Source organism: Diabrotica virgifera, chromosome 5, assembly GCF_917563875.1.
Source record: "Diabrotica virgifera virgifera chromosome 5, PGI_DIABVI_V3a".
NCBI lineage: Eukaryota > Metazoa > Arthropoda > Insecta > Coleoptera > Chrysomelidae > Diabrotica > Diabrotica virgifera.
In genome coordinates this window covers 4,893,432-4,909,533 of record NC_065447.1, presented here as the reverse complement: position 1 = coordinate 4,909,533, position 16,102 = coordinate 4,893,432, and the positions used below count along the sequence as shown (strand labels likewise).

Sequence of the window (16,102 nt, the reverse complement as noted above, 5' to 3'; positions counted from 1 at the left end):
CAAACAACGAAATTGACAATCTATCGAACCTTGGTGGAGTCTATTAATAGTCCAGGGCGCATCTGTTTTGAGATGGACGTTGAGAGGTGACTCAATTTTTTTTGCAGAAATTGCTTGAAAATAGCTCAAATGATAATATTTGAGGTATCCTCCCACTCAAAATGGTCCGGAACATTGTTTAAATAACCAAAATGTCAAAATATGAAGGAAAAATTCGATTTTTTTATTGGTTCTTTGATTATAACTTTAAAACTATTCATTTCTGAGAAAAATTGTACTGACATAAAAGTTGCGTAATTAAATTTCCTACAATATAGAATTGGTTAAAAATTTAAAAAATAGTCACTTTTGTTGCAAAATAGCAATAATTGCGAAAAAAACCATACAAAAACAAGTATTCGCATTTTACGTTTTTCAACCATTTATGCTACACTTAGGACCTTCATATTTTACCCAGAAAAACTTTATGATATAGTAAAACAACACTGTAAATTTCATTAAGATCGGTTTAATAAATTTTGCAATCCAGCTTTCGCAAAAAAAATTCATTTTTTTAAATGTTGCAGGACTGAAAATAAAGTAGATAGCAAGTTGAATTTTTTTTTGCTTATAGAAGTGTACTGTACCTTTCATTTGCAATTTGCAAAATTAAAATCTATTAATTACCACGGCGTCAGGAAATTTTTTAAATAAACATTAATTTTTGTTAATTTCCACCAAAATTTCTTCCAATCTTTATCTAATATATTATTTTCTTACTCTATATTTTGTTGTATTTTAATATTTTAATTCCACAAAAATCAAACTAATTTTATTATTGTTTGTGAAATATTGTTTAAACAATTGCATATTATGTTTAAAAATAATAAACTTTTTTTTTGCTAAAAAAAGTGTTATTTCAAAGGATAGATAGAGTATGTGTTTTTATTTTGCAATAAACAAATTTATTTATTTATATCGAAATGTAATAAAAATTAATATGTATCAATCATTATCAAAGGTCATTGGAATGCCCAATCAGAGCAAACTATCCGCTGTCCTGCGCGTAGCACCAATAATTAATGTTTATTTAAAAAAATTCCTGACGCCGTGGTAGTTAATAGATTTTAGTTTTGCAAATTGCAAATGAAAGATACAGTACACTTCTATAAGCAAACAAATTTCAACTTGCTATCTGCTTTATTTTCAGTCCTGTGACATTTTGAAAAAATGAATTTTTTTTGCGAAAGCTGGATTGCAAAATTTATTCTGCAAAATCTGTTGAACCGATCTTAATGAAATTTACAGTATTGTTTTACTGTATCATAAAGTTTTTTTGGGTGAAATATGAAAGTCCTAAGTGTAGCATAAATACTTGCTTTTGTATGGTTTTTTCGCAATTATTGCTATTTTGCAACAAGGGTGACTATTTTTTAAATTTTTAACCAATTCTATATTGTAGGAAATTTAATTACGCAACTTTTATGTCAATACAACTTTTCTCGGAAATGAATACTTTTAATGTTATAATCAAAAAACGAAGAAAAAAATCGAATTTTTCCTTCATTTTTTGACATTTTGATTATTTAAACAATGTTCCGGACCTTTTTGAGAGGGAGGATAACTCAAATATTATTATTTGAGTTATTTTTAAGCAATTTCTGCAAAAAAATTTGAGTCACCTCACAACGTCCAAACGTACTAATATTTTTACAGATGCGCCCTGGTCTATTATAACTTAACGAAAAAAGATAGAAAAATAATAGAAGTAGTAGAAATGGATTACCTAAGCAGAGCGTGTGGTATATCCAAAAAAGATACAGAGGAGAAAAGGAGAAGTGTAGACAAGAAGAGTAAGAGAAAAAGGTGAAAGGGATGCGTACACAACCAGAGAAAGAGAAACGTAGGTAAGAAGACAAAGAGACTTGAAAAAACAGAGAATGTATCCGAAGAAGTAAGTCTCCAGATGACACGGTTAAACGGGAAGAAGATAATGATCAGTCTTACCTGGAAAACCTTAAATAGCCAAAAGAAAGATAATGTCTTAGAAGTCATTAAAGAATCGCTTAAAAATGGAGTAAGACCTATTTGGCAGAAAATCACCAAATCTAGTAGCTTACTGGGCTCAATAGAAACCTCGAGAACGTACAATTCAACGATTCTTCTTCTTCTTCTTTATCGCCTATCCGTGACGAATGTTGACGACCATCACGACAATCTTGTGTCTAATCTGCAGCAACAGCATTGGTGCAAGAAATGCGATTTATGTAACGGTAGAAAAGGTCCTAGAATAATAAGTCGTGATATGGAAATGGCACAAAATCTTTCCGGAGAGTCTTTTGAACGACTTTCAGTGGATATTTTCGGTCCAGTTCCGATGACAGAGAGCGGAAATAAGTACCTACTTAATGGTCCCAAGATTATTTTTCAAAATGCAACCCGTTCGATTCAAGAAGCGACTACAGTAGCAGAAGCCTTCATAACACACGTATCAAAACATGGAGTTTTCAGTTAGTTCTCCATTTACTTTAACTTAATTGTTAGTTAGATACGTTTTTCCAGGTTGTAAAATTGATAATGAATAAAAAGGTTATACAAAACATTACATTATAAACTAGTTGGAGATGGGATTTCAATATACTTGCTTATTGCGTCGCCAAAAATCCCAAGGAATTGACGGCTCTATAGACGACTAAATAGAGAACAGTTGAAGAGAGAAACGTTCAAAAATGGATAAATTGGATTATACAGTAGATGATGCAAATAAATCTTTAATACTCACTTTTGCTTTCCGGGGTTTACAGAGTTTCTATCGATGTCCTCATCATATTCAGTCCTGATGAAGTCTAAAGCGCCGTCATCCCCAAACGCTCCCCATTCCAGGTTGATCAGCACGTTTCCAGAGCCCATGTCCACGTCGCTCCATGTTTCGGCGTTCGCTTGTTTTTCCACGTAACAAGTGTTGGAGCCGGTACCTTCAGTTACCAAAATAGGAATTGGGTTAACTTGTTAAAGTTGATAAGGGTTGTAGGTGGTATGTTACATAATTCTATTTTTAAAATGTTTTATCGTGTAGAAACTTCTGATATACAATCATGATTTGGTGATTTTTTTATCGAGATAAAGATATGCATTTTGCATTCAAGGTTGTTGAACGATTGATTAAATGGAAATGGTTTACGAGAAATGACGGAATTTGTAAGACTATCGTAAGGGTAAGAGACAACCCCAAAGGAAAACCTAACAGAAACAAATAACAGAGGAAATATGGAAAAATATAAAAGAAACCATTTTGAATTCAGCTGAAGAGAAAACAAAAAAGAAATAAATGGATCAACCAAAGAAGAACATCATCGAAATGAATACAAAAATGGAAACTAGTAGTTGCAAAAAAAAAAAAGCTGTGGATGAAGAGTTGAAAGAACCTAAAAGAGAATAGTAACGACAGCGCTGAACTATTTGGATATCTAAAAGGTCAACAAAGAAAATGCAGACCAGTGGTTAAAATTGACAGTGGATAGTGGGAAACACTTCCCAGAACTATATATACTTAAAAACGGGGAATACCATGAGCTAACGAATGACAAGAACTTATCCAGATATACAAGATTAAAAATATGCAGAGTGGCAGCCAGATCAGTACTTACATAATGTGTCTCATATATAAAGGAAATGAAATTAAGAATATTCGAAGGGAAAATCCTCCGAAGAATTATTGGCCCTATACCTAAGGCCAGACACGCAATAATTTACGGCGCCGTGAGAACCGTAAAATGAAGCGCGAAAATGGGTCCCACGGTGAGAGTAGTGGATGGCCACACTGAGCTGTAAAATATCGCGCAGCAACATCGAACGGGCCCATCTTTGGCGTGTGTCGCAGACGAATGGACCTGGGTAAAAATTTGTAGCTCATCTCGCCACAACAACGATCAAAACACTGTATTTACATCTCGTGATACACGCCGCAATTTACATCCCCGTCTGGTCATGCTTTTCACTGCAGCTACTGCCGCTTCATTTTACAGCGCTTACTGCTATTACGGCACCGTAAATTATTGCCTGTGTGGCCATAGGGTATAAGAATAGAAAACGAAGAAATGAGAAGAAGAATAGACGATCCATTGATTAAGAAGGTCACTAGATGGAAGCCAGAAACTGGAAAAGCAAGGGGAATAACCAAAGAGATGGGAGGGACCAGGTCATGAGAGATATCAAAATCCTGAACGTGTGAAACTGGAGGGTACTCTGCACCTACCTCAAATGCAAATTTGTTGAACAATCAAACTCTCTCTCTATATTTATGTGCTGAACCGTTTATTAAAAATGTAACTGATTTTTGAAAGGACCAAAATACTAAACACTTTAAAAAATCAAATCAATGTAACATCGAGATCATGTTTATTTCGGGGAATTGCCATTATCAATGAAAACTTTATATTATTTACAGCTTAGGTCTTTGATATCGTTCTTATTATTGATACAGATTTGTTGTTGTTTAATATATATCATCTCCAATATCCAATCAAAAGGCCCGTTGAGCTTTATAAATAAATAAAAAATGGATATCTTGCAAAAAAAGTTCGTGATCAAATGTTTATACAAATTACGTCGTTACTTTGCGATTTAAATACTTAAATAATAGTAGTAAGTAATAATATTTAAATAGTTAATTGCATATTTGTATAGTAGATGAAAAGCTAATATGATAGTGTGATGTAATGTGATAGTGATAGGAAGTGTTAATTTCATTGTTTGAAATTAACACTTCCCCACTATTTCCCAGAAGCTTTAAAATGTTAATATTAAACATTATTCAAGAGTAATTTTAGGTTATGGAACAACTCTTCTTCTATAGGGCTTTTCATTCACAGTCATTTGTTTCGAGCTTCTGTCATGTGTCACATAATACTAATATATCTACGCCTTACGGTATTGGCTGGCATATATCAATGATACAAACCTTAGAGCATGGAAAATTTTGGGGGAGTATAAAATTTTCCATGCTCTAAGATACAAACCAAAGACGTATGACGTAGATATATTAATATTATGTGACACATGACAGAAGCTCGAAACAAATGACAATCGATGGGGGGGGGGGGACCTTTAGCGGCAATGGCCGCCGAAGGATGTTTTATTAGAATGAAAAATTTATTTGAAGTTATCTAAATAATCCCCAAAGAAAAGTTAATTTTTAGTTATAATTCGTGAAAGTGATTGTTTCGAGCTTCTGTCATGTGTCACATAATATTAATATATCTACGCCTTACGGTATTGGCATATATCAATGATACAAACCTTAGAGCATGGAAAATTTTGGGGGAGTATAAAATTTTCCATGCTCTAAGATACAAACCAAAGACGTATGACGTAGATATATTAATATTATGTGACACATGACAGAAGCTCGAAACAAATGACAATCGATGGGAGGGGGGGACCTTTAGCGGCAATGGCCGCCGAAGGATGTTTTATTAGAATGAAAAATTTATTTGAAGTTATCTAAATAATCCCCAAAGAAAAGTTAATTTTTAGTTATAATTCGTGAAAGTGAAGTAGCTTAGTTATTGTAGTAAAATTATGGCAATTTATCTTTATTAAGGAAGAATTATTTTCGAGCATGGTTGCTAATGTGTTTGCTCTTAGTTAAATGGAATAATGGATATTTGAAGAAAAGTTATATATATATATATATATATATTATTATTTGTAAGGATAAAAACGTAGGTTGTGCATTGCTTCGAGCAAGACTCGCATAACCTACATGAAATGTGCTGGCAGATGCACTTGTATGCAAGCCAAAAAAACAAAGAAGAAGAATGACAATCGATGAAAAGCCCTATCTAATCGTCGTAGAATCAGAGATATGTAAAGAAAATAGATCAGGCTAGTCATATGCCACTCAATGCATCGGGGTGTAACGCCGATATCAAGTACGGTGGTCTAGCTATCTTTGTCTGTCGTGCGAGTGTGAGCGTATCTACCAAGAGGTGGGAATAACGGAACGACAGTGACACTCAGGCGGCGGCCATCATATGCTAGAGACAGAAAGCTAAGCGCCGGTAGAGAGAGATAGATAGACCACCTACCCGAACTGTTCCGCGTTACGCTATTTTTCGAACTGGCCTAATCTATTCTGTTATATCTATGCGTAGAATCCTTCCAATCTTATTGTTTTTTTTTTATCTTATAGCGCTGCAAAAATTGTTAATTTTCATAAATTTGGAATAAACAAATTTAATTGTTTAAAAACTAATCCATGAATCGTTTAAAATTTTTATCACATATTGTCCACTAAAAGTGCCCTCTTCTGACAAAAAATTAAAAGCTGTAAGACACTTTTGCAGAAGTTAAACAATTTTTTCCATTTTATCTCAACTTCTTGGTTTATCTTTGAAAGTCATCAATTGTTGTTTGGCTCAACAATATTTTTTTGTTTTTTTTCACTTAAAAATCTATAAATGGGTGGTTGAAGAACGAGTGAATCATGAATTTTTCTAAATTTTTACCAATTAACTGACGATATTTTCTAATTATTGTTTTTACCTGCCTTGTCATAAATTTAGTAAGTAATCCATTTCAATTTATAAATTATCGAAAATAAGTTTTCCTAATGACAATCTTAATGGTTTTTCTTTAAATACAGGTAATTATCTAATATAGAATCAGGGTCAGAAATCAGGTACCTAAGTATTTTTTTATTATAACAAGTTTTAAATGGAAACTGAATTATTTATTATTGATGTAGTGTATACTTGTATGGTGGATACTTGTATACTTAACGAACTTGTATACTTAACGAACTTGTATACTTGCATAGTGTAATAATGTATTATCTAAGTAATAAATAATAAAGTGTTCATTGATAATGGCAATTCGCTGAAACGTTTCAACAACAATAAAGTTTTTTATTAAAAAAAAAACAGTTAATATTTCATTCCTTTCAGAGGTAAGCACCGTCCTCTTAGATACGTTTCACCCTTTTGAGATCTTCAGAGAGGCCTGTAGTCTGCTCTGAATGGTAAGGAAAACCAACCGTCTTACTAAGCAAAATTATATGAAAGAATTTGCTGTTAGACGCTGTAACGACATCTGTTTAAAACAATAAGAAGTTTTAGATTCAAATCCAAAAATCTAAATCTTCTATAGTAGGAACTAAGTTTATGGTGAAAACCTGAATTCGTGCCTTTTTAAAAATTTGCAAGGCAAACGAACGATAAATAAAGCAGACTAGGGGGAATCTAAGATTGCATTCCACAATCCGTCAATTTATCGACGTAAAATTCAGTCGAATCTTGGTTCCTTATACTGAGATAGGAGTAGAACTAAAAAAAAAAATGAAAATGAAAGGCAGTTAATATTTCATCCCCTTTCAAAGGCAACCACCATCTTCTTACGTTCGTTTCACCCATTTGGGATCTTCAGAGAGGCCTGTGGTTTGAATCGTAACGAAAATCAACCGTCTTGCTACGCAAAATTATATAATTTTTACTTAGTAAGACAGTTGGTTTTCGTTACGATTCAGAGTAGACCACAGGCCTCTCTGAAGATCTCAAAAGGGTGAAACGAACGTAAGAAGATGGTGGTTGACTTTGCAAGGGGATGAAATATTAACTGCCTTTCATTTTCTTTTAGTTCTACTCCTATCTGAGTATAAGCAACCAAGATTTGATAGAATTTTACCTAGATGAATTGACGGGATGTAGAATGCAATTTTAGATTCCCCCTAGTCTGCTTTATTTATGTTCGTTTGCCTTGCAAATTTAAGAAGGCACGAATTCAGGTTGTCACCGGAAACTTGGTTCCATCGATAGAGGTTTTAGATTTTCGGATGCAAAACTTCTTATTGTTTTTTTTAACTTACATTCATTTGTTAAGGTAGCTACTCGTTTGGTTATCATACAAAGTGCTATTTATACTTTATACAAATCATGCTGCATATAATTGTCATGCAAAACAATGCACATGCTATTCAAAATAATAATCTAAATGCTTGTAAACATTCCAGTGATATACCTTAACGATACCTCTAGCACATTTTTGTTATGTATTATTTTTTATTCTCTCCAGGAATATTAAATGAGTCAGTGAGATAAGCAAGCCATTAGTCATAGTCAAGTTGTAGATTATTAAGGAGCAACACGGTGGTATGTTAAAAACATCTGTTAGAAAAGAAACCAGACTTTCAGAAGCTCAAATTATATTACTATTTATAGATCCACAAAAAAACCAAATCAAAAACTACTCTTTACAACTTAGTGAGGGTTGAAAAATATGACGGAGCGCTGTTGTCAGTTTTACATTTGGTCCCAAATGTATATGCTACGTGTTTTCGATACTGCAATATGGACTTGAAAGCTGGACATTGAAGCAAGAACACATACAAATAAGCTACAGTCATTTGAAATGTGGTGGTACAGAAGGATACTTAGAATGGCATGGAGACAGAAGAAAATTAACACGGAAGAATTGCGAGAAATGGACAAAAAATAGGAAATAGTAAACACAATAAAAATAAGAAAGTTACAATATCTGGGACACCTAATGATGGAACAGCGATATGAAATACATTTCCAGGTTTAAATACAGTTCCATAAAACTCTCAGAGCAGCGGTAGATAGAGTAAAGATAGTAATGATTATATCTAACCTCCGATTGAGAGACGGTACTTAAAGAAGAAGAAGGAGAATATACCTCTGCATTCCAGGCAAAGATTTTTGCAAGAGCAGATCAAAAGATGCATAGATAGTCAAGCGGTTACGGGTGTTCTTACTATGAGTCCTAAGCCGAAGGTAGTTTCTAGAGTATTGTGACAATAGCAAGAGTAACTCGATATACTGGCGAAACATATCAGTGTTACACTGATATTTGGTGCCAAGATGCCAGGAATACATAGCAAATAAAGAGATATATATTTGCTAAAAGAGGATAAAAAAAATTACTTGGGTCTGTGAGTCAATGAGAGCCTGGATTCAAAAATAACTACAGCTAGGAAAGTATAGTCAAGTAAAGCACATGGCAGAATTAATACGGTAAACTGGCAGGAATCGGATCAGGGACATCTACACACAATGAGGCCGCCTCATAAAAGTAGAGCAAATAATGGCGAAGAAATATTAATGTAAAATTTATTTTTGTATAAGCATTAAACTATTTTTATGCAGTGTTTATATTATACAGAACAATACTTTATATTTATGTCAGACAAAAATTTAAAAAATCACAAAATACTACTTAATCATGAGATTATTGGTTTTAGATTATTAGTGGTTAATATTAGGATTTACTACTATGCTACGATTGTACTAATCGTCATCACATTTCACAATTCGTCATCGCACTTCACAATTTCGTCATCAGAATTTTACAATTCTGAGAGATAAAAACTTAAAATTTAAGTATTGGAAGAGTGGGCCGGGAAGAAGTAAGCTAAGCCTAAGACTTATTTGCTGAGACAAATAAAGTAAAAATAGCCATGATGACCGCCAACATAAGGAATGGAGACATATTTGAATGAGACAAATAAAGTAAAGATAGCCATGATGACCGCCAACATAAGGAATGGAGAGTTAATACGTATTTGCCTGAGACAAATAAAGTAAAGATAGCTATGATGACAGCCAACATAAGGAATGGAGAGTTATAAGAAGAAGAGCGTTAGGTCATTTCTTAGAAATTATTTCCATTTTTTATAAGAAATCTATTTCGGTAATAGTCACCTCACCAAGGGCAACTTGACAATGATGTACTATCTCATATTATTCTCTCTCTCTCTCTCCATCTTTCTCTCTCTCTCCATCTTTCTCTCTCTCTCCATATTTCTCTCTCTCTCTCCATCTTTCTCTCTCTCTCTCCATCTTTCTCTCTCCATCTTTCTCTTTCTCTCTCTCTCTCTCTGTTTCTCTCTATATCTTCCTCTCTATCTCTTTCTCTCCATCTCAATACCAAACTACCAAACGAATAGATTAATAGATACCATAGATAGCCAGGTTCAGACCCATTCGTCAATAATTGTCATTTGTCAAAATATATGAAGTAAGAAAATATGAAATGTAGAGTCACAAAAAAATTCACAAACAATTAGTATGGTATAACTAGACCCAAACCCAGACATCCAAAGCGAAAGTTATCCTTCAAAACCAAATTGTTCTATATGGTCCACATAATGTTCAGAAAAAAGTTACACCATTTTGAGCGTCGGGTTTGGGGGGGAGAGGGGGGAGAAATCGGTAAATTCGTAGTTTTTTACGTTTTCCGTCAATATTTCTAAAACTATGCGGTATAGTTTGTTTTGAAGTTTTGAAGTTTTGAACAACCTTCTATACAAAAATGTTCTATATTAAATTTAAAATAAAAAAGGTCCTACTAAAATGAACGGTTAGAAAGTTACGGAGGTAGTATAATATATAATATTGGTCCAAAAAAAGGCATAACCCAAACATCCAAAGTAAAAGTTTTCCTTCAACACCAAATTGTTCTATATGGTCCACATATTGTTCAGTAAATAGTTACACCATTTTGAGCGTCCGGTTTGGGAGGGATATGGGGGAGAAGTCGGTATATTATTAGTTTTTTTACGTTTGTCGTCAATATTTCTAAAACTATGCTTTAGCGTAAAGAATGTTCTATACAAAAATGTTCTACATAAAATTAAAAAAAAAAAAAGTAATATACATAATTGTCATAAAAATTTGCTATTTCAATGGCCGATGGTATGTTAGTGATAAGCCCTTAAAGAAACGTCAACCTCACCACCCAAAATCATCATCAATTGTCCCAAAAATATAAAAAGTATCGAAAACCTCCACTTTTCACCCTCCGTAACTCTGGAACCGTTGATTTTATAACAATTATGTATAGGACCTTTTTTGTTTTAAATTTCATGTAGAACATTTTTTTATAGAACATTGTTTACGCTAAAGCACAGTTTTAGAAATATTGACGAAAAACGTAAAAAACTACTAATTTACGGACTTCTCCCCCATCTCCCCCCCCCCCCCCAAACCGGAAGCTCAAAATGGTGTAACCTTTTACTTTACTGAACAATATGTGGACCATATAGAACAATTTGGTGTTGAAAGAAAACTTTTACTTTGGATGTCTGGGTTAGGCCTTTTTTGGACCAATTATACTATACTACCTCCGTAACTTTGGAACCGTTCATTTTATAAGGATTATGCATAATATCTTTTTTATTTCAAATTTAATGTAGAACATTTTTGTATAGAAGGTTGTTCATGCTAAACCGCATAGTTTTAGAAATATTGACGAAAAACTTAAAAAATAAAAAACTATGAATTTACCGATTTCTCCCCCCCCCCCCCCCCCCAAACCCGAACTCAAAATGGTGTGACTTTTTTCTGAACATTATGTGGACCATATAGAACAATTTGGTGTTGGAGGATAACTTTCACTTTGGATGTCTGGGTTATGCCATCTTTTGGATCGATTATATCATACTAAATGTTAAACTTTATATTATAAAGGCTGTAAATCATAAATAGTGTAGGAAACAAAGGTTGAACCTTGCAAAATGGACACAAGTCCGGTTTTATTTTTTTTCTGGTATATCAAGGGGTGCTTATTATAAGACTAACTTTTTCTGAAAAAATTTCGCCCCGGAACCTCCCTTTTCACCCCTTTAAAGGGGGTAATTTGTAGTTTTTGCGGAAAGTAGCCCTTCCTGTAACTTTTACAAAAAATTTCTTTTATAGAAATATGAAGAGGACTATATTTTCTACGATTTATTTCCAACACCATCTCTCTATCTTCCATCGTTTAGCGGGGGTGGCGCCCTAAAGTTGACAAGTTTTTAAAAAAGATGTTTTTAAAAAAATATATTTTTCCCTAACTGTAACGGAAATTAAGAAGAAATCCTGCGGCAATTATTCACAAATAATTGACTGATTTTTTGGTATAGGTTTTACTTAAGGATAATTGCCCTTTTTTTAATTACAGGGTGTTACATTGTAAAAAACCTCTTTTTATACCATCTGAACCGTTTATGGTAGAGTAAAAAGACTTTCAGCGATTACCCATGTACTGGTGCTATTTACAAATTTGTATAATGCACCCCCATTTTTTCCCCGGAACCACCCCAAAAAAAAGAAGAATTAATAAATAAATTGATTTTCTTGGAATCCTTCACACACAATGCCCTTTATTAATATGCTGCATACATCATTTTGTGGACGTTATTATTACCCATGCATGGACACCAAAAGCAATTTCCTAGTGCAACCCCTTAAGCAAAAAAAAATAAATAAAATGGGGGGTTGAAAATTTTTTTTTGTTTTTTGCTTTTTGATCCATATGGGCATATGCTTCATCAATAGTGCTTTTCAAAAATATATATGGTTATTGCAACATCCCTGCGAAAACCACCCCTATCCTTGAAAATTTACTGCAGAAACTACCCCTATCCCTTGGCGAGCATGTTTTTACGATTTTCTCATTACCTATGTATTATTTTTAAACAAAACTTATACAAGGTTAAAGACCACTATTTACTCTAAAAATTATGTCCTATTCATTTTTTCGTATAAGCAACGGTTACGGCACAGTGGCGCCGTAAACCTCATATATGCTTTGGCGGGCTCCAGTTTTTGTTTTTTTTTTCGTCATCTGTTCGTTTTATTGATAAAGTACTTATGCAAAATAAAACAACACAGTGTAACCTACAAATTATGACTTATGCACATTTTACATTCTTTGCTCCCCAAAGCCACAGTGGTGGCCCAAAATAAATTTTTGCATATTTTCGCCACCTACACGCATTTTATTGCATTAATGCTACCTTAACAGCACAATATTTACCCTTAGGTGGTCGCTACGCAGTGGTGGATCCAGGGAGGGGTGATGGGGGTGAACACCTCCCCCCCCTCTCAAACCAAGTCATATTATATTCAAAGATTATAAAAATATTCATTTATTTTTATAGAAATTTAACCAATTGGCACCCCCCTCTTAACGATGCTGGATCCGCTACTGTCGCTAAAGCATAAAAAGTCATTCTTATAAAAATAATATTAATATTATATAAGTATTTCTATAAAAAAATGAATATTTTTATAATCTTCAAATATAATATCACTTGGTTTGAGAGAGGTGGGGGTGATCGCCCACATCACCCCTCCCTGGATCCGCCACTGCTTAGCGACCACTTAGGGGTGAATATTGTGCTATTAAGGTAGCATTAACGCAATAAAATGCGTGTAGGTGGCAAAAATATGAAAAAATTTATTTTGGGCCACCACTGTAGCTTTGGGGAGCAAAGAATGTAAAATGTGCATAGGTCATGATTTGTAGGTTACACTGTGTTGTTTTATTTTACATAAGTACTTTATCAATAAAACAAACAGATGACCAAAAAATAAACAAAAACTGGAGCCCGTCAAAGCATATATGAGGTTTACGGCGCCACTGTGCCGTAACGGTTGCTTAAACGAAAAAAATGAATAGGACCTAATTTTTAGAGTAAATAGTGGTCTTTAACCTTGTATAAGTTTTGTTTAAAAAAAATGAATAGGTAATGAGAAAATCGTAAAAACATGCTGGATAAGGTATAGGGGTAGTTTCTGCAGTATATTTTCAAGGATAGGGGTGGTTTGCGCAGGGATGTTGCAATAACCATATATATTTTTGAAAAGCACTATTGATGAAGCATATGCCCATATGGATAAAAAAGCAAAAAACAAAAAAAAAATTTTAACCCCCCATTTTATTTATTGTTTTTGGCTACAAGGGTTGCACTAGGAAATCGCGTTTAGTGTCCATGCATGGGTAATAATAACTTGCACAAAATGATATATGAAGCATATTAATGAAGGGCATTGTGTGTGAAGGATTCCAAGAAAATCACTTTATTTATTAATTCTTCTTCTTTTTTGGGTGGTTCCGGGGAAAAAATGGGGCTGCATTATACAAATTTGTAAATAACACCAGTACATGGGTAATCGCTGAAAGTCTTTTTACTCTAGCATAAACGGTTCAGATGGTATAAAAAGGGGTTTTTTAAAATTTAACACCCTGTAATTAAAAAAAGGGCAATTATCCTTAAGTGAAACCTATACGAAAAAATCAATCATATATTTGTGAATAATCTCCGTAGCATTTCTTTTTAATTTCCGTTACAGTTAGCGAAAAATATATTTTTTCTAAAAACATCTTTTTTAAAAACTTGTCAACTTTGGAGCGCCACCCTTGCTAAACGGTGGATGATAGAGAGACGCTGTCGGAAATAAATCGTAGAAAATATAGTCCTCTTCATATTTCTATAAAAGAAATTTTTTGTTAAAGGTACAGGAAGGGCTACGTTCTGCAAAAACCATAAATTACCCCCTTTAAAGGGGTGAAAAGGGGGGTTCCGGGGCGAAATTTTTTCAGAAAAAGTTAGTCTGATAATAAGCACCCCTTGATATGCCAGAAAAAAAATAAAACCGGACTTGTGTCCATTTTGCAAGGTTCAACCTCTGTTTCCTACACTAAAAAACGGACACACACTACTAAGCCACAAATGACAGCGATACGTCAAAATATACGAAATATGTATATCTTTATATCTATTAATCGATAGCCGAAACAAATAGAATACTTAGAATGCATTTTTCGATTTAATTTTAGCTCTGTATATATTTTTGTTGGTATGGTAGTACAATTGAAAATTCATAGCATAATAATAAATAATGTGTTAAAAGTTTTGTTAAAAATTTCACCTACCCACAATAGAACCTATCCGTGTTGAGTGATTTTTCCAAGCGCAAGACATTAGTGTTCCTGTAGTGTCATTCAAAATAGCACATATCTCAATCTGTACGTCCTATAAATAAAAGAAATAAAAGGCATGCATAAATCTATGTGAAACTATAATAAAGCTGCATTCAAATGTAGACTAAATATTTAAAATGGACTAAGTATATAAGATTTGGTCTAGATTTAGATGATACACTCATGGGCAAAAATATGGAATAGTTTGAAATTCTTATATGAAGTGACTTTTTTGTGCTGCAATCCTTAGCCCTCCAAGTGTCATAGAAATAGGTTTTCTTTTCCAAATGCGTTGATTTAAAATATCATATAAATTCTCGATGGGATTTAAATCTGGGCTATATGGTGGTCAATACAATTTTCAAGTTGAATCTCATCAAGGTAAGTATTCACTATTCTAGCGACATGAGGACGTGCGTTATCGTGCATCAGCACGAATATGTCATATGCAATATGGCTGGCATATGGTTATGTCAGCTGTCATTCACCCAATCACCTCCACAAGTTCGGTATGTCCTTTTCAAGCAATACCAGTCCATAGCACTATGCCGCCACCAAAACTAACGTTCTGTATGAGGTTACAACTGACATGCTGTTTGCCAATTCTTCTGTAGACGAAGTCTTGTAAATCTTGCTTCCATATGGTGAACGGTATGCCAGATGTAACCTCATACAGAGGGTTAATTTTGGTGGTGGCGGCATAGTGCTATGGAGCGGTATTGCTTGGAGAGAACATGCCGAATTTGTGGAGGTGATTGAGCAAATGACAGCTGACATGTACATTGAAAACATTTTCGAAGATCATGTTTTGTGATTTGTCAGTCAGATTGGACATGCCAGATTCCTCATGTCACTAGAACAGTGAATACTTACCTTAAAGATATTCAATTTAAAATATTACATTGGCCATCATATAGCCCAGATTTAAATCCCATCGAGAATTTATATGACACTTAAAAACATCACATTCGAAAAAGAAATCCTATTTCTATACCACTTCTATGGCACTGAGGATTGTAGAACAGAAAATTTCCCTTGACATGATAATTTCCCAATATTCCATAGTTTTGTCCATGAGTGTATTAAAAAGGTGCTACGCTTAACCCAAATGTACAGATTCAAGACATTTTCTTTTAAACCTATGGTGATACCCTTCATGCACATTCCGTCCGTGTGTGTGCTATAGTAGCATTGTGCTTAAAACTGATTTTACAACTCACCAACGATGGCACCAATTCGGCACTGACGATTCAACCAAGCACAGGACATTAGAGTGCCAGTGGAATCGTTCAATATTGCCATGACTGATATTTCGAAGTCCTGAAATACACTGTAATATGTATATTGTGATACAACA

General features: G+C 33.8%; 1 protein-coding gene across 5 annotated transcripts in view; it reads right to left on the bottom strand.

Moving 5' to 3' along the window:
- LOC114343821 (hexokinase type 2) overlaps window positions 1-16,102 on the bottom strand; it is a 170,575-nt gene that overhangs the window by 8,941 nt on the left and 145,532 nt on the right. For 4 of the 5 annotated variants that reach the window (XM_028294835.2, XM_028294696.2, XM_028294897.2 and 1 more), the window contains 2 exons: window positions 14,698-14,797; window positions 2,762-2,954 (listed from right to left, as the gene is read on the bottom strand). In XM_028294835.2, the coding sequence (XP_028150636.1) occupies window positions 2,762-2,954; window positions 14,698-14,797 (293 nt within the window). Of the gene's footprint in view, window positions 1-2,761; window positions 2,955-14,697; window positions 14,798-15,965; window positions 16,066-16,102 lie in introns of all 5 variants that reach the window. The other variant, XM_028294765.2, reaches the window with a different exon arrangement.